The sequence below is a fragment of the Neoarius graeffei genome, chromosome 5 (genome assembly GCF_027579695.1).
Source record: "Neoarius graeffei isolate fNeoGra1 chromosome 5, fNeoGra1.pri, whole genome shotgun sequence".
NCBI classification, from domain to species: Eukaryota; Metazoa; Chordata; class Actinopteri; order Siluriformes; family Ariidae; genus Neoarius; species Neoarius graeffei.
In genome coordinates, this window is record NC_083573.1 from 49016654 (window position 1) to 49039898 (window position 23245).

Genomic DNA, 23245 nt, shown 5'->3' on the forward strand with positions numbered 1-23245 from the left:
AAAGTCAATGTGAGAAGAAAGCCATTACCTTCACAGTTAGTGCCAACTGCTCATTCCACCTCTCAGTTGAATGCTAATTGATGCTAAAAATACTAGTCTGTCTGATTTGTACCACAGAGTGCAATCATGTGACGTATGATTTGTTGGAATGCATAATTTGTGTGAAAATAAATGGTGTATCTAATAACCTGGCATCTCATTGAATAAGAGGTTTAGAAAGAAGAATTTCCCATAAAATGCTGTCATTATTCTGTGAAGTTGAGCCATTCAGCCTTAAAATGTTCAAGTCTAACCAGAGAAATCTTGTTTTCTGTTTCAATAGGATTTCATCAAAGCGGAGCCAGTCGATGCTGTTTGTACTCCAGTACGCCACCTTGTGATGACAACATGTGCCAATCTCAAGTATCCTTTAAGGCAGCAAAGCCAGTGTTCTATCTTTGTAACATTTTACAGTAATTGTAGTAATGCACTTTAAATATCCTTTAGCACTGAGAGTCTACTATTTCAGGTTTTTTTTTTTTTTTAAGATTGGCATTATAAGGTTCTATCTACGCAAAGAGCTGTTTTGAGATCGTTTTGACATTCAGCTAGCAAAAGCCTGAATTTCTGTAACTTGTATTTACAGCTCTACATGGGATATACTTTGTCAAATTTACATTTTGAAAATACTGAGGCAATGCGGAAGACAGTTTTCAAACACTGGCCAAAGTTGGAGACGTATTATCCTGTCATAAAAAAATACTATAAGTTGTGTGCTGTATCTGTTTTGTAATTACTTTTTAGTACAGAATGGAGCATATGTAGAACAACTAGAGATAAAAGTATATTTCTTCTCAGACTTGCCATACTAAAGGTGAGTGTCCACCTAGCCCCCCCCCCCCCCCCCCCCCAAAAAAAAAAAAACGGTTTCCAGTGGGGAGAGAACGCACTGCACCCAGCTCCCCTTTATTTTTTTTATTTTATTTTTTTTAAAAAAGAACATTCCTCCTATCTATTTATTGGCCGGCCCCTCCAGGTGCTTCTAGTTGAAAACTGGATGTCGATGTCACCGTTGTGCCTTTTCAGGCACTCAATCATATGGGTGAGACTCGTCATCCTGATAACCAAGAAAAGGGAGGAAAAGCTTGTTCTGGCCATGTCTGTTTATCCCAAGCCTAAGGGCCTCTGCATGCTCTTGCGACAAGGCTTTCGCAGATAGCTTTTCGCAGACAGTTGTAATTTATCGTTGAGCGGGGAGTAATAGGCGTGCGCGATGTTATTCACCGCCACAACGCAAGGGGGCGCGAAGTCGCGAAATCGCTAGGAGTAGTTGGTGGGTGTGGTTAGTGGAGTGTTTATCCTCCGGTTACTTATAATGACTAGAACTGGAGTCGTATAGATGTACGTACTTCCTCGATCAACCGCTCTTCGTGCTGCTCCATCTTCGCTCGTGTTTTTAAAAATGGCGGTCGTGAAAACAAACCAAACCGGGAAAGTAGGGAAGTGGAAGTGCGTGTACAGCGGATGTAGAGTGGACCAATCAGAGCCCTCTTGTCTGCGACGCAGTCTGCGAGGCTTCTGCGGTGGTCACAATTTTTGGGAGGTGCGCACAGAGCATCTGCGAGGGGGGGCTACGCAGACGCCATCTGCGAGGACTGCGTTGTCAGCATAAATTGGCCTTAAGAATAACAAAAGGATAATAAAAAGCAAAGGGATGATGCTGGTCTATCGTACAACAGCGACTAGAGTATATGTTGTCATGATATTGTCATAGAAACAAATTCCACATGCAGAGTTGTGGATTTTTAATTTTTTCATTAACATTATTTATTGAATGACATGTTGTTGGGATGAAGCCAGCACTTTTCTGCCATAGAAAAATGCTCTATGGACACACATGAAGTTCTTCTGGCACCCTGCCAGTGCTTTTCTGCCAGAGAAAATCACTGCATGGACACATGCCTTAAGGCTTTAAGTCTGTTCTTTTCTATCAGTGCACATACACTATATGGCCAAATGCTTGTGGACACCTAACAATCACACCCACATGTGGCTCTTCCTCAAACTGTTGCCACAGAGTTGGAATCAGGCAATTGTATAGGATGCCTTTGTATGCTGTAGTGGTAGTTTCCCATTACTGGACCTAAGGGAACTACCACAAACCTGTTCCAGCATAATAACGGCCCTTGTACACAAAGCAAGCTCCATGAAGGCATGGTTTAGAAGAACTCAAGTGGCATGCACAGAGCCTTGACCTCAACCTCGATGAACACATTTGTGATGAACCAGAATGCTGACCGAACCCCAGGCCTTCTCATTTGATATCAATGCCTGACCAAGGTGGTCCCCTCAGCCACACTCAAATCTAGTGGAAAGCATTCCCAGAATGTATAGGTGTGATAGTGAGGCGTCCACAAACTTTTGGACATGTAGTGTAGAACGTGGATGATTGGCCAAGGCTACTGTTCACCCTGGATGATGACTGGCTGGTAGATGGAACCTTATAAAACCAAATTTATCTTTGAGTTTAGAGAGAGAACTTCTGAATTTTTTCAAACATTACCCCAAAAAGTTTGGAAAATAAACTTCACTCAATGTTTCAGTACTTTGGATCCACCGCTGACTGAAAATGAAAATTTTGACATGCTGAAAACATGTATAAATGGGGTATTTGGGCTTCCTACATTAGACATGGTGGAAAAAGCCAAAGATGAAGAGGTTCTTGAGCCCCAGGAACGAGAGGTGAGAATGAAACTTGGCTAACAGACACATGTACATTCTTGATTTTCATCCACTGTTTTTAGAAAATAATGAGATGGTGGTGGTAGTTATGTCTATTCTGGTTGAACATAACATTGAATTAATATTTTGGAAAGTACACATTTTGCAAAATATGAATGATGGGCAGAAGCAAAATCGTTTTGAAGAACCACAGTGATTTTTATACAAGATTCACTCTAAAGTGGAGTCATTGTTTGTTTGGTGATTTATATCGGTTTGGGGAAAATACTTTTCCAAAGTAAAGAAGTCAAACTGCTAAACCAACACAAGATTCAGAAGTGTTCAGGAATGACCATTTGGCATGGATGTCTCCAAAACTGTCCAGTTGGAGCAGTATAATCCTAACTAACCTGGATCTGGTTTCCTAGAACTATCATATAAGCCCAAATGTAATTATATAGTACAGCATGTATCACTTTAGCACGTCTGACACCAATGTACCACAATAGTGTGTTTTTTGTTACAGTGGTTTCCTCTAAAAAGCTATCACTATTATAAGAGATGCGTCATATGATGGAATCCAGATGTATTTCAGCAGCTAACAGCCTCTTTTTGTTTTTCAGGCCTTATATGCATACACCTTCAGTGCCCTTCACGAGCTGCTGTGCAGTGTTCTGGCCAGAGATTTAAGTCCAGATGGTATTCAGACTATGTTCAAGGTAAGCAGAATTTCACGCACGCTATCATAAGTCTTACTTTTATTAAATCCTCATTTTTGAGTGGTTTTGTTTTTCTCTCCAGCATATAGAGGGCTGGTTGAGCTCTAAACAGGACCATGAGCGTGAGCGAGCAGTGAGGACTGTAGCCAAGATGCTGCAGTTCTATCTGGACAGTCTCAATGTTAAGGTGTGACCTACACTCCTACCAGTCAAAAGTTTGGGTTTTCTTATTTTTTACTGTTATCGATTATGTTAGAATAATAATGAAGACATTAACACTGTGAAATCACACATTATGCAGTGTCTAAGAAAAGTGTTAAACAAATGAGAGATATTTGTTTTAAATTGTTCCTGATTTATGCTTTGCATACAATTGGCATCTTCTTAACCAGCTTCATGAGGGAGCATCACCCAGGTGGGTTTTCTTAAAGTTTATAAATGGGCCAAACTTCATGGGGAAATGATTTCATCTTAATTAAAATGACTTAAGTAAAACGGACAAATTAAATGAATGTATACGCGGACATTACTGTGACCTCACATTTCAACCATAAGCCTTTATTAAAATGTCTTTAAGACTATGAAAAACGTATATTTTCAGTCTTGTGTGTCCAGTCTTTTGAAAGGTAGTGCATCAACAGTAGTGGTGCAGAAGATGCCACTGGTAGTAATTTGCTTTAAAATGAATTGAGTTCTTGTGACCTTATGATGCAAAGCGTTTTGGCTAATCAGTTTTTGTTATTCACTCCATAGCCAATATTTTTGTCACTTCATATGGTGTGATACTGTATGAGCCCATTAGCCAAATATCCTGGCATCATCCAAACCACATCTAAATTTTTGTGCAGACCTTAGTGACGTTCCATAACCTTGGAGCTTTGTTGGGGCGTCTGGCCCCACGCTGTATGGACCCCAATGCTGCGGTGGGTAGGGCTGCCATAGACTGCATTTACTCACTCTTACACATTCAGCTGCGCTATGAAGGTAACACCCTATATTATAATAATACTCCCTGTATTACTCATGCTTTATACTGTCTGACTGACTGTGCTTATTGATCATTAGCTCAACAATCTTTCCAATATTGGTAACTTGTTTTTGTCTTAGCTTCTCAGTTTGTTTGCTTATTTCACTGTCGGTGCATTTTATTAGGCTTGACTTTTCACATTTACTTGATATTATACTAGGGAATACTTCAAATTATTTTAAATGCAATTCTATGACTTATTTCTTTGGGACATTTAAATTTTTCAAGTCTTTGTGTAATTTTGTATCCAATTAAAAATGCAAATGACCCCCATCACGTTTTTCTTTGTTTGTTTATACTGTGCTTTTCAGGCTTCTCACTGGACTACAAAGATGACTCCGTTGAAAGTTTATTAACGTTGCAAGAGAAACTAAATGACCCTGATCCATCGGTCCTCTATAAAACCTGCTCTGAACTCACGAAGGTGATCTATCATGCAATCATTGCAACACATTAAAGCATCTGTTGAGAGATAATCATTTGAAAAAGGTTTGCTCACCTTCAAGACTATATTTAATATTCATTTTTTTCCTCCCTTTATTTTTGGCACTGTAAGCTAGACGGCGCTAGTAGAAAACAAAAGCTAATATCTAGTATAAATACACTGACGATTATAGAAAATCGCACATGCTGATTATCGAGAAATGGTCCAACTCTCTCGAGCGACTCGGCAAAATGGTGGTCAATCGCTTCGTTACCGTAAGTGAGGAAGAATGACAGATTATGAAAGAAAATGCTGTTCCTAAAAGCACTAAAGATCTAGCCTGGCTAATGCGACTTCAAAGCTCTCCGAGCTATTGGTCTGGCCAAGATATTAAGCCCAACCGTTTCCCAGAGCCCGTGGTTGACCCGCCTCCCTGAAATGCCTCAGTTTGCTACTGGTCGAAGCCAGAAAAGGCTGTGACGATGCTTAAACCAATCACATCACTCTTTCCTCTGACATATGCGACGCGACGGGGCTAACTGGTAGATTAAACTCTTACCGAAGCCGGTCGGGAGCAAGGCGAAAACGTCCTTCCTTTCAATAAAGACCTCCAGGGCTGCTCTTTGCTCCGTTTTCAATGAGAACTTCCCATTGAATGCTTTCAATACAGTATCTATGCGTAATAGATGCGGAAGTGTGAATGAAGCGCTTCCGGCATAGATTCTGTAAACAATCTATGGCTTCCGGTCGCAGTTCTACTACGTCAGTGCCTTGAACACGCCTCTACCCAGGGCCGTTGGAGATGCTCAAAGTTGATTGGGTCCCGATTTTTCGGGAGCTTGGAAGAGCTGTAGATAGCTTGCCTGGCCAGACTAAGCTCACAACAGGCCCTCATGTTGCGTCACGCTTAGGATGGGCGGGCCCAGGCTACTAAAGATCTATTTCAAAACAGCATTTAAAGGAGATATGCAGAGCCTTTTTATTTTTAAATAAATTTGAGTGGATAGTATCTCCATCCTTGACTCTTGTATGCTGCATAAATGGGAATTTAAAAAAAATATATTTTTGAGATTTAAAATCGACCGCAAAGTTGGCATTCAAGCTGCCCCGCTGAGCCAGCCAGCCCTGAGTGCGTGACATCACAGCGGTAACCGGTTTTAAGGCCGAGGCCTTTTACAGCTATAGACCAAAGTCATAAAAATTGATGGTGAAAGTAAGAAATACCATTACCGACGTGCTCAACTAAGACTGATTTGACCTCATTGATTGTGGGTTGACTCTCATTAAAACAGGATAGGTGTTGTAACTCATGCAACATACATGTACATGCATGCATTTTCACTGATAAAACATAAAAGGCTCATTAAATAATCAGATGAACTGAGACGATCACATTATGAAGCAAATTAAATAATCTTGTACCAGTAACTTAAACACACAATACAAATTACATGTATTAATCTAAATGCAGGTAAACAATGTGTTGTTTTTGTCGTTTTGTATCCAAATGAGAGTCGGAGCTTACCCGTCTGTGTTCTCGCTTCTTGAAGGCGGATCTTGTGGCCGATTTGTTTTGAAACAATCTGACTTTCAGTTGTTCGTTTGGTTCTCTGTTCATTCACTTCTTTCACGTAAGGGCAAGATGGCAGCAACATCCAGTTTAGAAATAAGACGGCTGCTCCACTCTTTTTCTCCATTCTCTCCGTTACTGAGTACTCCACCATTACTGCTCAGCTCAGGCAATTACTAAAACACGGAACGGGATGTCACTGGTTTTTGCAACAACCGCTGGGAGGTCACTGCCCGAGCGATATGTCACATTCCGTCCCGGGTTTTACTAACAACCCTCTGCTCACTCCGGGAGGACTGGTGGAACTAAATTCACTTTCCTTTTAAAAAAATAGATAAATACTTTCCTTTTCTGGGTGGCACGGTGGTGTAGTGGTTAGCGCTGTCGCCTCACAGCAAGAAGGTCCGGGTTCGAGCCCCGTGGCCGGCGAGGGCCTTTCTGTGCGGAGTTTGCATGTTCTCCCCGTGTCCGCGTGGGTTTCCTCTGGGTGCTCCGGTTTCCCCCACAGTCCAAAGACATGCAGGTTAGGTTAACTGGTGACTCTAAATTGACCATAGGTGTGAATGTGAGTGTGAATGGTTGTCTGTGTCTGTGTCAGCCCTGCGATGACCTGGCGACTTGTCCAGGGTGTACCCCGCCTTTCGCCTGTAGTCAGCTGGGATAGGCTCCAGCTTGCCTGCGACCCTGTAGGACAGGATAAAGCGGCTAGAGATAATGAGATGAGACTTTCCTTTTCTTGTAGTTTTATTTAATTGTTGGTACTGCACCTTCTTTCAAAATAGGCTTATAGCCAACGTTCCTCAACAGATCAGAGGTTTCGTATGAGTCTTCAGTAAAATGTGCAGAGCAGAGGAGAGACCACTTCGTAAACGCCCAATGTGCCCGTAAACTATTCGCAAAACGCGTCCAAATCTTTGCAGTTTGAACATTTTTGGGCCATGAATGCAACGCAAATCCAGCTTCTGTTATGTTGCTGCACCAGCCAAAAACACATCTACGTGGCATGGCGATAAATTAGCTCAAAATGGAGGATTGGAGTTGCAGTCAGCTCTGTGTTTTAGTATAGCGGAAATGGCGATGAGACCGATAGACTTCCTGCTGTGATGTCATGGACATCAAGGTCATTCACGCAGACCACTACCTATATGAATCACTTTAATCATAAAAATTACTATATTAGATTTGTTGTTAAGTCTTAATTATTCCTGTGCCATTCTTGAGGTCTCAAGGCATTTACAAATAAAAGCGAGGCCATGGTTCTGCGTACATGCTTTAATGCGACTCGGCATAGATAAGTGACAAGTCTGCGAGCATTACATTTGCATGCTGCTTTTGAAGAACGAAATAAAATGATCTTTTACACTTTTTTTTTTTTAAATAAATACTTGCATATTCATACTTGAACAATTATCTGCCTCGAACTCCATGAATGTCTGTGAATAATAACCTTGACTTTGCCTCTGTTCTTATTCACTGATATTCACTTGCCTTTGGTGAATAATTGTTTGTTAATAAAACAGTGTGTAATCAGTGTTACTGTTAAATTAATTGATAAATCATAGTGTAGTGATTTTTTTTTTTAACTAATTGCCCCTTCCTTTAGAGAACAAAAAAAAAAAAAAATCAACACAATTTCCTGATAATCGTGATGAATGCTACTCCAAGACTATTGTCCCAATGATGTGTGTCCAATTATGCTATCATTAGCACTTGCCAGACTTGTGAAGATTACATGACCTATGGCTTATTCATGATGCTAGTTTCTGTCTCTTTGTCTTGTGGCAGATCATCAGTAAACGTCTGCCTCAGCAGCAGCTAAGCACACTGATCTTCATGCTGTTTGAAGGTTTGGTAGACTCCCAGTCCAATTGCTCCAGAGCCTCCAGTGTCATTCTGAACACACTGCTCAAAAACAGAGGAGCGATGCTGCAAGACCTGGTAATAGTACCTACAATTATTGGCAGGTTGTGTAAAATGTCCTAGTCTTAAAATGTGGTTTGTTTGTGTTTTTGTTTGTTTGTTTGTTTATTTATTTATTTATTTATTTATTTATCTTTGTAGGTGGTGTTAATGAGTGCATAGTTAAGTAATATGCAGTGCAAGCATATTTTGTACGTTCTCACTACTCTGCAGTTCACTTCTCATTTCTGTGTTTGTATTTCAGGTACCGGAGATGTTGGAGGTGCTGCATATTCGGCTGCAGGTCATCTCTGAAGAGCAGGTGAAGGTTGCAGTCGCACAGTCCATCCTGATCCTTGCCACACAGCACCTGCAGACAGTCATCAACACACTTATTTCGTATCCTCTTCCGTTTGACAGGTATAGAATATTCAGTCGGTTGTCTTGTTATGGTGGGTGGAAACTTTTTTTTTCCACAAAGCAAGTGTGTTCACAGACTGGATCGTGTGTGTGTTGTCCCTCAGTTGGAGCAGTGAGATGTGGATCGCTCTGGGAGCCGACAGCACTGTAGCTCGACAGATCATGGAGATGATTATGGAGAAGTTGAACGTCATTGTACCCTATGTGGATAAGAAGGAGTCCATACTGAAACCAGGCATGACTAAGATGGCCACCAGTCAACCATTAGCAGTGAGTGATGCTTTTTGTGTGTTTGTATTCACTAGATGAACATGTTCTCGCACTGATATCGTTTAGAATCAGCCATGCTGGAATTTTGCTAATTGATATACAACTAGCAAAAAATTACAAAATTCCAATAGAGGACTGCTGATATGTACTGTCATGGCCACATATGTGTGGAGCTCTGGAAAAACATTGGATGATGTTATGGTGGAATTCTGGAAGATGCTTAAAAAACATGGAAGAAAAATCTGGTTTTGGTCGAAATGTAGCTTTTCTGCAAATATTACACTGTGAGATCTGTACATGCCTTGCCTTAACCGTTTGTGTGCAAATATCACCTCAAGTGAGAAACCAGTTTAATAAAACTGTGCTAAATCCTGTTGTGTGAGAATACAGAGCAGCCACATTCCTGTCTTAATCATACTTGTTTGTCTTAATGCAGTTGCTTTATATCTGGCTGTGTGTATCTGTAGATGACATGTGCCCTGCGTGAGATGATGCTGAATGGACACACTGAGGAAGCTGTGATCAGTCTTTTTCCACAGCTGTTCGGTACCCTGCTGGTGCGCATGGGCTCCAGTGTTGGGGTTCAGCTGCCCAAAGACATTAACAGCAACAGTATCAGAGCAGAAAGCAAATGCCCCAGCAAAAGCACCACCACCAACTTTGATGTCTGTGGGTGAGTCACATCAGTGTAACTGTGGATAACTCGAGTTCAAATCTTTGTTTCTGTAACTTTCATGCTTTGACTGGTAGCTGTTGTACAATGAAGGGTGGTGGGTGGGAATTAGCAGACGACCAAATATGGGAGAAAAACCATGATTTACAACCCAGATTCCAAAAATGTTGCCGCACAGTGTAAAATGTAAGTAAAAACAGAATGCAATGATTTGCAAGTCATTTTTTTAGACCTATATTCAGCTGAATGCAAAACAAAGAATTTAATCCTTAAAATGAGTAATTAATATTGTTTGGTAATGATGGGATTTATTGAGGTTAGGTGTACACAACTGCAAACAACACAGTTCTCAGATGTTTAACGAAAATAGACATTATAACTTTGCAGACACGGCTGTTCGCAGCAGTTGAACAAAAGGAATCTGATATTGACTGACTGATGCTCTTTTTTCGCCTTGGCATTTTAAAAAGACCGAAACGTACAGAATGTATGGATAGTATGTTGAATGGTTTTAACTTTTTTTTTTTTTTTTTCATGAGAAAATACTTATAATGGAAATATTACTATAGTTTTTATTAGCTGTATTGGAGTACTTTTGAATTGTCATTTGGAGCATGAATGTTTTCTATTCATTTTTGCATTCAACACAATGACACCGACACAGTACGGAAAGTAAAAAGCAAATGGTTTTGTGTGTCCCCCCTACAGTATAGCAGTTGAAGCCTTGCACATCTTGCTGTCTCGAGCTCACCTGGATGTTGTAGTAAAGGTGCTAGACCAGGATGCAGTGTGGGACAAGATGAAGGACCCTCAGCAGCATACAGCGGGGATCACTCTTCTCTCCAGGCATGCTGCCTAAAGCCTTTATAAATGGCTTAAGTTGACCAAATTGGTATCTGAAATGCTAGCTGGTTGAGGTAATGGGCCAGAAGTAATGTCATGTATGAACCCCAAGTGTGTTTGTCCCTTTCAGAGCAATGGCAAAGCATGCAGGTCCACGAATCCCGGCTATAGTGGAAAGCCTGTGTCCGTCCCTCAGTAACATCTATGAGTGCCAGAGAATCACAGTCACAGCTTTCTTCTCTGAGGTAAGAACTTTGCAAATGCCTTTTGTGGTCATTGATTTTAGCTTAATATTCCTTCAATTTTTCAGTGGTTTTTGGCTTAACCTATGTTTTTGATGCATATGACTGAGCATATGTAATTGATAAAATTAATATTGGTTAAAAATATGTAGATTGTTTCCAGCAGATTTTTGAGATTTTAAAATCTCTCCATCCATTATCTGCAACCGCTTATCCTGTGCAGGGTCGCAGGCAAACTGGAGCCTATCCCAGTTGACTATGGGCAAGAGGCAGGGAAATATACCCTAGACAAGTTGCCACATCATCGCAGGGCTGATGCACAGACACAACCATTCACACCCTAGGGTCAATTTAGAGCCACCAATTAGCCTCACCTGCATGTTTTTGGACTGGGGGGGGGAAACTGGAGCACCCAGAGGAAACCCACGCAGACACAGGGAGAGCATGCAAACTCCACACAGAAAGGCCTATGTCAGTCACTGGGCTCAAACCCAGACCCTTCTTGCTGTGAGCCAACAGTGCTAACCACTACACCACCATGCCACCCAAGATTTTAAAATGCTTTGCATAATGGCATATTGTATTTTAGTCTATCCAAATTCACTGGATATGAGCAATTGCGCACTCTGATTTGGCTACTTTACTACTAGGTTATCAGCTCATATACCATGAGTAGAGAAAAACAAAATGATGGTGTCAAGGAACAGAAATGGCTAAAAGAATATAGGTTTCCTACCCCTCCACCCCCACCATACATCTGTTCCACACTTAAGTTGGTTTGCCAACTGCCAAAAAACCCTGAAGAACAAAATGGCGGAGCATGTTACTCAACCAACCAAGGATGAAATAAAAGCTCTACTTGAAAACAAAAATACAAAAAAAGCAACAGAATAGGAATGAAAGTATTTGATGATGGGAATGTCCCCCCCCAAGAATTATTATAGCATTTTTCACAAATTACTGCTGTCATTTTGCCAGTTAGTTTACATTCAAAGCAGAAATGATTTTGTCAGACATTTTGTATAAATTTTTTTTTAAAACAAATTTGCAAAAAATAACAAACACTCTGTCTCAAAATCCAGTGAATATGGCTAGAATAAAAGTTATTCCACTCCGTCTCATCGTACATGGCTGATGGCCAACTCTGCGCTACATGCCTTGTCTGCTATCAGCTCGTACAACTCGATTTTGTGGAATAAATGTTAAATGTCACTATATTATATTGATGTAATATATATTTCATGTATATCAGAAACTAATAATTAAGAATGGCCATTAAAAAAAAAATTATTTTGTCTAATCATTTCCATACTTGACAATAACCAATAGGGAATAAGGTGCAGGAATTAAATGAATGATTAACATTTAGTTGCAATTAAAAAAAAAAAACTATACTGAATTTTTAACGAGCTAGTAATTTCATGTCTGATATGTACATGATTTTATCTTCCAAATTTCACTGAAGAAAAGTTATGTACCCTTCAGTCCATCTATATTCTGTCACTATTCCATAGTTGATTTGGTACACAAGTCCAGTTTGTTTATTTGTTGTACAAGAGGCAAAAACATGAATACAATGTTTTGCTTGTTAAAGTCTTTTCCAAATTGTTTGCAGTTTTAATAGCAGAAGTCAGTTTTATGAATATTTTGTAGAATTACTGACAAACATCTCATCTCATCTCATTATCTCTAGCCGCTTTATCCTTCTACAGGGTCGCAGGCAAGCTGGAGCCTATCCCAGCTGACTATGGGCGAAAGGCGGGGTACACCCTGGACAAGTCGCCAGGTCATCACAGGGCTGACACATAGACACAGACAACCATTCACACTCACATTCACACCTACGGTCAATTTAGAGTCACCAGTTAACCTAACCTGCATGTCTTTGGACTGTGGGGGAAACCGGAGCACCCGGAGGAAACCCACGCGGACACGGGGAGAACATGCAAACTCCGCACAGAAAGGCCCTCGCCGGCCCCGGGGCTCGAACCCAGGACCTTCTTGCTGTGAGGCGACAGCGCTAACCACTACACCACCGTGCCGCCCCTGACAAACATTAAAGCTCTAAAAGATTCCCAAATGGAACCCAACCAATAGACCCCTTCGCATGTTTGTAAACAAACCGACCGTTGCCAGGATGCGCGCGCAGCCTGGACTCAGAAACAATGGCGCTGCCCATAGACCGGCATTATGAGCTGTCAGATTATGCCAAACAATTGTCGTTACAAGATCGAGAATGCTACATAAATAAGTTAACTCTAACAAGTAGACATCGCCTACCGGATCCACATTTAATTAAAGAGTGGACGGACGATGTTAGTAAGTTCCCTGGTATACAATGGCCAGATATATACTCGTACCTTATTGACAAGACTTCAGTGTACACCCACGAAAAACTTCGTGCCTACAAGTCTTTAGACGCATATGATTGTGCGGGCATGTACAACTTGATTAACAATGGGACATTCATATTCATTTTGTTTTAATCAAATTATGCCAGTGATGTGATGGCAATGTGGCTTTAGCTACAACAACAAATACCAACACTAAACAGCAATTTGCAGGAGGTAATGGCATGAAAGGAATGATAGTGTAAAGAGTGCAGCTAAGAGAAATCAGAGCTGCGTAAAAAGCGAGAGGCAGAGAGCAGAAATGAAACTGAACGGGGCGGGAGCTAGGTTAGAGCAGTCAACGCAAGTTAGCATTTAGAGTGAGGGCACACAATTTTACCTTTCCATCCTTGCTTTAAAATTGTGATTTTCGGCAAACACAAATAATGATGGCACAAAATCTGGACTGCTTGAGTCAAGCGAGACCTCTCCTACAAACAAAATTGCATGCAAAGCTAAGTTAACATGCTAACAATATTCATTACATTGTGTAACTATGACCCAGCTAATCAGACAAACGTTACCAAAGTATTTTGCTACATCAATAAATGAAGACTAGAAATAATAAAAAAAAGAAAGATTTAATAAATAGCCTGATCTTACCTGTGATGAAGTGGGCGCTGCAAACCTGTGCATTTTTGATGGTGCTTTCATCCCAGTCTACACGTTTGATGGCTTGTAGCCATAGACGTCGGCGATTTTTTTTTTTTTTTTTTTTTTTTTTTTTTTTTTTGAATGGGTGAGATCCTGCTGGAATTCTGTACATTTTAACCCCATCACTGCTACGATTCTGACACCCGACAACACAACAACTAAGGCATTTCTGAGTCTTTTTTGGGTCCAGGCTGCGAGCGCAATTTCCTCTTGCGTATGAATGACGTTTACTGCGAAGGGGTCTATAGACCGATACTAACACCATAACAGAGTTTTTAGATTTTTCAAATGCAAATTAGCCTTTTTTTTTTTCCTCTCTGTCAAATGTGTGTTGACATCTAGCCTTTTGAGGCGGCACTGAGCACCGTCACCTCACAGCAAGCAGGTTCTGGTTTTGAACGTGCCAGTCAACTGGGGCCTTTTTGCATATTCTCCTTGTGCCTGCATGGGTTTCTTCTGGTTTCCTTCCACAGTTCAAAGGCACATAGGTTAGGTCAGCTGGCTACTTTGAATTCCCCATAGGTGTGAATGGCTGTCTGTGTCTCTCTGTTAGCTTTGTAATAGATTGATCTGTCCAGGGTGTACCCTGCCTCTCGTCCAATGTAAGCTGGGATTTGCTCCATTCCACCTGCGACCCACAATAGATGAGCAGCATAGAGAATTAATGAATCTAGCCTTTTTTAGAGAAATCTAAGTTTTGAGAGGGAATTTTAAAAATAAAAAATTACCATAATTTTTTTTTTTTAACCAAAACCACGTGTCTCAATTATTGACACCCCTAGAAATTCTTATAAACAAAATGTTCTCATTTTAAGTTCATCTGATTTTGTTTAGAAACTCTTAAGTAGTCATCCATGATGTCCTTTTTAACTGGTCTATAAATATGAGGTGATTATCGAGGCCAGAAATTCAGTCCAGACAGTTCTCCATAACATTTTCTATCCATCTTTAAAAAGGGCACCAATAGTTCCTGATAATGCTTTCTCATACTGTAATACTGTATTGTTATTGTTAGTTATTTCTCTGAAAAGTTTTGTTTCGGCTAAGTAAGAATGTGAGTGAGGGGGGGAAATTAGAAGCCATTTGAAATAATTGGCATAGACTTGATTTGCCCAGGTTAAACCTAATTGATGACCCAAGTTTTAAAAAAGTTGAAAGAGGTCTAAAGATTGTGTGTAAACTTTTTTTGAAACAAATTTCGCTTCAATGCACAATGACCCAAATCTCTTGCGTTCTGTCTCAAGCTGCTTAACCACCATGTGGTGACGGAGTTGATGATAATTGATATATTGATGAACAACATGATGGAGAGGATTTCAGACCCATGTTGTACTGTCCGTATGTTGGCTATCAGAGGCCTGGGGAATATCGCCATTGGCTCACCAGAGAAGGTACTAGGATCTGCTCTACAGTGTGGACTGTGACAGGCTGCAAATATTCATCGTGTTGAAAATTGCTGACTGTATGGTGTAACAATGGTGTAACAACTAGCACCCATAGGAGACATATGTACAGTTTATATAAACATGTAGCCAGTCAGTTGCATACTTTTTCATAGTTGTGCTAAGAGGTCAAAATTTTATTTGTATCAGCATTTTTATTAATGTATTGTAAGAGTAATGGATATGATACACTAATGTCTGCTGAGAATTCACCGCATATTCATTTCACCATGTCTAGGTGAATAAATATGCTAAGGAGCTGTTGGCAGCCATGAGTTCAGGGATGGAGGAGAAGGACGACCCGGGGAAACTCATCACTCTTGAGGCTATGTCTGGCATGTCCAAGGTTTTGCTCTACCTGGATGAGAAGAATGTCCACATGATGGTAGTTTACATCTTCATGAAGATTAAACCCTTCCTAGAGAATGTGAGTGAATAAAACAAATTATTTAAGCTTTACTAGGATTTAATGTGCTACATATTGCCTTTTCACCGATTTTAAATTGTTAAATTGCTTGTTTTCATCATTTAAACACGGTCACTTTAAGCTATGCATGTATTAGGTAGGTTGCGCTCCATTTTGTCTTTCTTGCAGCTTTAGAGCATCCTTTCTTAAAGGCCATGATACTGTTTAGAACAGGGGTTCTCAACCTTTTGCAACCTGGGCCCCACCAAAGCTGGTTCATTGCAGTTGGGGGCCCCTCTTCTCGCCCCGCCCCCATCCCCCCCCAAACACACTCACCCGCAGTGACGCCACCCGACCTACAGCACCTTATATCGACCGATAGATAGATAGATAGATAGATAGATAGATAGATAGATAGATAGATAGCCCTGGGCTAGATTATTATTATTATTATTATTAGTAGTAGTAGTAGTAGTAGTAGTAGTAGCAGCAGTAGTAGCATTATCCATTCCATAGAAATACATAGGCCTATTATCATTATTAGGCTATTGTTATAATTGGCAGTAGCACCACATTTCTAATCTGCTTTCGGGCATTATTATAATTATTATTATTATTATGGCCTATTATCATTACTAAGCTGTTGGCAGTAGTACAAGACTTATGTTCTTTCAGGCATTATTATTATTATTAGGCCTATTATTATTATTATTATTATTATTATTATTATTATTGCTGTTGTTGGTTGTTGATATTATTATTATTATTATTATGCTATTATTATTAATAGGCATCATTATTATTATTATTATTATTATTATTATTATTATTAGTGTTTTTATTAGGTATTTTATTAGGCTTATCATTAGCTGGCTATTGATATCATTGGGAATTGGGACCAGGCGTGAATTTAGGTTTTACTTTTAACTGTGCCTTTGTGATCTGCATTTGCGTTAATGCGAGACCTGAGCCTGCTTTGCCTTACAAAGATCCTCGATTCTTGGCGAAATGTTTGACAAGCACAGTCTCAAGTCATCCTCAATTTGCGCACGATTGCGATATTTCGTTTTGAGCGCAGTCATTTTTGAAAATCCTGCCTCACACAAGTAGGTCGATGCGAATGGGATGAGCAGTTTCAAGGCTACGTCACACAGTTGCGGGTACTCCTGCATCAGTGCTGCCCAGAATGTCGAAAGAGGGCATGAGGTGAAGACTGCCTTAAGTCTACTGTCACTCTTCAGCTCAATAAGCTGTTCCTGCATGTCAACTGGAAGTTCGTCAGCAGTACACACAAATGGATCTCGAACCCACGCAAAAGAGCGATAATCCTCTGTGAAGTATGCCGCAAACTGTTTTCTCAATTACCGACAGGTGCTCTGACGCTGCTTGAAAGACAGATGAGAAATCGTGGGAAGTGCCTGCATTACTGATAAAGTCTGCAAGGCTTGGGAACATATCACAGTTCCCCCGACTGATGCGGCCACACACACAAGATTTTATGATAGATTGATGATAGATTTTATAATAGTATTGATTTGTATGTAATAGTCCAATGTCCTGCATTTTGACATGGGTAAATGTGTTGCATCTGCTTAGCTACTATAGCCTGTTAGCCCCAGATTTTTTTTTCCCTCCATACATGAAGCCTACTCGCGACCCCCCTGGAGTACCTCCGCGCCCCCCCGGTTGAGAACCACTGGTTTAGAATAATACCAGATGGAATTTCGGACAATTATTTGACAAGAATGCACCCTTGTCAAGTTGAGCAGCTTAAGTCTGAAGGATCCCTTTAATAACTATGGAGGAAAAACTAGTAAAAGCTAGTTGATATCAATTTTAAGCATTTGTCTGTTTTTCTTTCCTTTAACAAATGGTTTACAAATCTGTTTATGAATGGTAGCTTTGTGAACCTGAAGCTAATTGGATTCAATGGATCTGTGATTATTTTGTGACCATGATAGTGTTGTGGGTTCTTTTATGGCCTTGTTTATGGTTTGGCTTCTTAAAATTTTATTTATTTTGCCATTACAAACAATGAAATGTATGCATCATCCATCATTTAAATACAGTCACCTTAAAGGTGCCCTTCCACCAAAAACGTTTAATACTGGCTCTTTTTGAAATACCATAGTTCACTCCGAGTTGCATATGCATGCTGCATGTGAAAATGTAATTCTACTCCCATTCCCTGTATTAGCTTATGAAAGAAAGTAGTCGGAAAAACGAGCGAATCTGAAAAAGCCCTACGAAGTGACGTCACTTCGAAAATTAGTATTCATGGCCTCGCCCACCTTGGCTTGCGACTGCCCATGGGAAGAAAGTTCGGATTTAAGCGCAAGGAGAGATAGCAGAGCCTATCTCGTCAGTAGCTAACGAAGAGGACCTAACAGCAAGTTGAAAACATGTCTGAACAAGTTCGTGCCTGTGTTATTTGTGGCAGTAAGACATCAACGTTGCATTTCTTGCCCAAGATAGAAGAGCTGAAGAAGAAATGGTTGGAATTTATCTTTGGAACACCACCAGCGAAGTATAATGCAGCGTTAGTACTGTGTTCTGATCATTTCAACCACAGTGACTTTTCAAACTTCGGTGCCTTCAGTAGTGGTTTTGCTTCGAGGTTGTTTTTAATCCCTGGATCTGTACCGTCAAGACGATCGACCACCAGCTCACAAGCTGTAAGTAAAACATGAACTTTTTGTTCAAAGGTTTTTGTTACAAAATAGCATGTTCATATTCTCCACGTTAGCATGCATGACATGGTCACAAGCTAGGCAGGGATGAGAGTTTTCCGCGGATTTCCGCTTTTTCTGAGTAAAAAAAAAACCGACCTTTTTATATTATGCCAAATCCGTTGAGATGTTGTGTGTTTTTTTTTTTTTTTTTTTTTTAATTAATTTCGGGGGGTTGGGGTATGTTCCTTCATGCTGTTCAAACTTTATTAACTCCAACGATGTTTACAGATTATGTGTAAGTCTCCATCTTTAGTCTCGTTTAATCTCGTTGAATGTGATGTAAAATTCGTGTTATCTACATTGTTATTGGTCAAAACCTCGATGTCGAGACCATAATAGCCAATCAAAACAGTTTTTACAAAGACACCCACTTTTTTTTTTTTAAATCACTCGTTCATTTTATTCATTTGTTTGTTCAGTAAAAACCCGAACATTTGTTGAATTTATTTTCTCATTTTCTCGCGTCACACATCAATGACGTCAGCGCGCGGTATTTTTCCCTTTGCGGTTTGTTCCTTCTCTCTCGCCGTAGTAAGACACCCACATCTGCTTGTTCTGACCCACTGGAGGTAGCGTCACAGTGCTGTTAGCCAATCAGAGGTAACACATTTACATGTCATGAATATTAATGAATAAGAGCTGAAATCCTGTTGTTCTCTCCCTACCCGCTCCTCCACCAAACTAGAGCAGCCTGAAACGGGAGAACCACAGCATTTTTTTCACCAAAACCGGCTCACGGCATTCATTCATACTGGAGACCACCGCACAATTAATGAAAAAACGATGCAATGAGACCTTTTAAACTACAAAATCTTGACTGTGTGCAGCAGCCCTACAGTACAGATTCCTTTCTGCATTTGTACACAAGTTCTCATTCTATGAGAGTTTGCTTTATTTATAGGTTCTGTGTGAGATGTTTTTAGATTCCATGGTGTGTACTAAATTATCAGCCCAACACAATTTCAATCCAAAAGCCTCTTAAGGCCAATTTATGCTGACAACCCAGTCCTCGCAGATAGCGTCACAGACAGTGTCTGCGTAGCCCCCCCCTCGCAGACGCTCTGCGCGCACCTCCCAAAAATTGTGACCACCGCAGAAGCCTCGCAGACAAGAGGGCTCTGATTGGTCCACTCTACATCCGCTGTACACGCACTTCCGCTTCCCTACTTTCCCGGTTTGGTTTGTTTTCACGACCGGCATGCGAAGATGGAGCAGCATGAAGAGCGGTTGATTGAGGAAGTGCGTACATCTATACGACTCCAGTTCTAGTCATTATAAAAAAAAAAAAGTTCTAGTCATTATAAGTAATCGGAGGATAAACACTCCACTAACCACACCCACCAACTACTCCTAGCGACTTCGCGCCCCCTTGCGTTGTGCCGGTGAATAACATCGCGCACGCCTATTACTCCCCGCTCAACGATAGCTTTTCGCAGACAGCTGTAATTTATCTGCGAAAGCCTTGTCGCAAGAGCATGCAGAGGCCTTTAGAATTCCATTTTTCAGATGGATGTGTGATAGCCTCTACAGCTTTGGTGATGTATCCTACAGGAGAATGACGAGATCCGCTGTGCTTCCATCATGCTGTTGGGGAACCTGTCGAAGTTCAGCTCAGGGGAACCGGTCTTTAAAGACCAGATTCATAACGTGTTGGTCAGTCTACTCCTGCACCTCAGTGACCCAAGTGCACAGGTTGTCAAGGTCAGTGTTTTTCAGAGACCATGCTTGACGACACCAAGCTCTGCTGTTTACACTTTCCTGTTTACTATAGCTAATTTCTAATTTTATTGCATAAAATGGAGAAACGTTGGAAAAAATAGTGATAACTTGTGTGTGGGTCTGTGTTTGTTTTCAGGCATGTAAATATGCCATGCGTGTGTGCGCTCCTGTCTTGGGTTCCGAACAGATCACAAACATGTTTCAGAACCATCTCCATGAAGAAAAGCGTCTTCACTATGGCGAATTTGTCAATGACCTTGTCAAATACCTAGTGAGTCATATTGTCACATGCTTTTATGAATATCGTCTCAGAAGTTACTGTGCACTGTAACCTTTTTTTTTTTTCCTTTAGCTTGCATTAATCTCTTATCTTCCTGTACAGTTTATCAAAATCTTTATTTAAAACACACTGTGGTTTTTTTCAAAGATTCAAGACTTCCCAGGAATGCTTAATTTCTACCATGTCACAGTCGTGCAGTTCTTCAAGAGCAACTGGGCAGAGATTCGAGCAAGTGCTGCCATGTTCATAGGTAAGATAATCCCTGTACTCATGCGAGCTTGATGATGATTATAGTAACAGAATGACATGTACTCTTGTCAAGGTTTGTACACAGATTAGATTTTTATTGCCTGAAGTCAAGTTTCCGTGTGTGTGCGCGCGTGCATGTGCTTTTTCTCAATTTTAGGGTTTCTACTGGGAAATTTGCCTGAGGAGCACTTCTCCCATATGAACATGGGGATAGTGACTAAGGGTAACTATGTTTTTAAAGCCTCACCTCTGTGTCTCTGCTCATGTTTACTTGTGGCATGCACTAGTTTTCTTCACTCTGGTGTCCTTCATAAGTATTAGCACACTAATGACTTATCTGTTCTACTTATGCAGATCAGAAGTTGCTTGTAGTATCATACAGGCACACATTAGTTGTTTATTAATAATGGAAGAATGATCATACCATCAGAATGACCTCTAGGACACTGTCTGCTTTTTGTCCAAAAAAGTATCCATAGTTGACGAACCATAACCTAAAACACATGCGCATGGAGTAATAATGAGAATGCAAGTCAACTTTTGGATTGATTTCGCCAATCAAGTATGCATTTATGTGCTGAAAAGAAAACATAAATGCACATATGTGCTTGTTTGTTGAACACTAGATCATCAAGGTGTTTTACACAACTTTTGTTTGTTTTTCTCTCTCCTAGCTCTAGTCGTGCTGCTACAGGATCCAGATCCTCTGGTTCGAGCAAAGGCAGCAGAAGCCATGGGGCACTTTCACTGAACACTCACTTAAACTTGGCCCATTATTGTTGGTTGGAAAAAGTTGACAGCCTATATGTTGTACTTGAATTATCCTTCTTGGTGACCAAAGACTGTGCACTACTAAGAAAGTAAAGATAAATGGAAGCTCTGTAATGTCAGTCCAGAGTCTTGGAGAATTTTGACAAGTATAGATATAGTAATTCTGTATTGTGTCCCTACTCATCTGTAATAGTTTTTATTACATAGTGGGCAGTAAAAGCTGTAAAGCTCCCTTTAGATCCCTTTAAATATTGGATGTCTAGAGATTAGATTTCAAATTGTCCATTCTAGACACTGTGTATTATAATTGCTGTTGACTGAGCTCACAGATTGCACCCATTGTTTTTATTCTGTTTTGGTAAGCTGATGGTGTGTTCTCATGAAAACACAGCAATAAATTATAGGAAGGGTGCAACAAGCTACCATTATCCACAGTGACAGGATTAGTGCACTCAACCACTGATCTAGCCTTTTCTAGCATAAAGTATTTGCGGTAGCAGGAAGTTCATCTACTGAGGTGAACGTATTTGTGTTGTGCTTCCTCTAGACCCCAGGCAGAACATGTAGACATTTGACAAGTCATGCCATACCAGTGCCAAAATCCTATAATTGTCACATAGTGTTGTAAACTAAGGTAATGGTGAATGTTTCGTATTCCATTTTTAATGCAATTCAGCTGCTGCTGGTGGAATGGCAGTAGTAGTATTTTCTTATGGGACAATGATGTGTTAATACAATTGTTGATAACTTGATAAATTAATACTACTGTTGATAAATTGCATTGAAGCAGGTTTTGTGATTTCCATGTGAATGTTACAATGATCGTTGGTGGGGTGGGGTTTTTGTTGTTGTTTTTTAATATAAATATACATGGTCCTTATTAATCCAGGGTGTCATATGGATAGTTTAATATGAAATTCATGCTATCCAACTAAGAACTCTAAACTCCATTTCAAATAATGAACTGGACTCCTTAGACTGTCTTTTGACAATACAGACCTGATTCTATATTTGATGATTGCTTTGGTGATTTGTGACATTTCACATCTTTCTGAACTTTATCCTGGTTATCTGAGAATTTTTTTTTTAACGGAGGATCATGGAATGTGGGATGATTTAATTAAAGTTGTTGAAAGCACACCCAACACTTGCGTATTCATTCTGTATCACAGCTGATATTTCCTGTACATTCCATATTGCAGCCATATATCCTCTCTTACATATCTATTAAGGTGGATAAAATGCATTATTCTATCCACATTCACTGGATATGAGCAGTCATGCGCTCTGACTACTAGGTAATAAGCTCATATACAAAATGGTGGAGTGCATTGCTGAATCAACCAATGACTAAGTAAAAAAAAAACTACTTGAAAACACCCCACCCCCACCCCCCAAAAAAAGCGCAACAAAATATGGAATAAAAGTATATGGTAAGAACGTATCTTCCCCCCCGCCCCCCAAGAATTATAGCATTTTTCACAAATTGCTATTGTCATTTCACCGGTTTGTTTACATTCTAAGCAGGAATTATTTTGTTGGATGTTTTGCATAAAGTTTTCATTTATTGAATTTGCAAAAAATAGAAATAAAAATGCTGTTTCTCAAAATCCCGTGAATGTGGATAGAATAAGTTATTCCACTCAATCTCCTCATACACGGCTTATAGTCTACTCGACTATCAGCTCATGTACGACTCGAGTTCATGGAATAATTGTTAATTATTTCTTAACATTAAATGTTAATATGCCCTGCAAAGCTAAGCTCCTAAAATACAACCCCGATTCCAAAAAAGTTGGGACAAAGTACAAATTG

General features: G+C 40.2%; 1 protein-coding gene across 10 annotated transcripts in view; it reads left to right on the plus strand.

Moving 5' to 3' along the window:
- mroh1 (maestro heat-like repeat family member 1) overlaps window positions 1–22575 on the plus strand; it is a 52739-nt gene extending 30164 nt beyond the window's left edge. For all 10 annotated transcript variants that reach the window (XM_060921898.1, XM_060921893.1, XM_060921902.1 and 7 more), the window contains 19 exons: window positions 323–402; window positions 2583–2721; window positions 3324–3419; window positions 3502–3606; window positions 4268–4403; window positions 4758–4870; window positions 8226–8378; window positions 8605–8759; window positions 8864–9029; window positions 9497–9702; window positions 10411–10548; window positions 10676–10790; window positions 15076–15222; window positions 15512–15700; window positions 19963–20112; window positions 20267–20401; window positions 20558–20660; window positions 20817–20882; window positions 21334–22575. In XM_060921898.1, coding sequence (XP_060777881.1) covers window positions 323–402; window positions 2583–2721; window positions 3324–3419; window positions 3502–3606; window positions 4268–4403; window positions 4758–4870; window positions 8226–8378; window positions 8605–8759; window positions 8864–9029; window positions 9497–9702; window positions 10411–10548; window positions 10676–10790; window positions 15076–15222; window positions 15512–15700; window positions 19963–20112; window positions 20267–20401; window positions 20558–20660; window positions 20817–20882; window positions 21334–21410 — 2469 coding nt within the window. In that variant the 3' untranslated portion in view covers window positions 21411–22575. The remainder of the gene's footprint in view (window positions 1–322; window positions 403–2582; window positions 2722–3323; window positions 3420–3501; window positions 3607–4267; window positions 4404–4757; window positions 4871–8225; window positions 8379–8604; window positions 8760–8863; window positions 9030–9496; window positions 9703–10410; window positions 10549–10675; window positions 10791–15075; window positions 15223–15511; window positions 15701–19962; window positions 20113–20266; window positions 20402–20557; window positions 20661–20816; window positions 20883–21333) is intronic.
- Window positions 22576–23245: the final 670 nt, after the last annotated feature.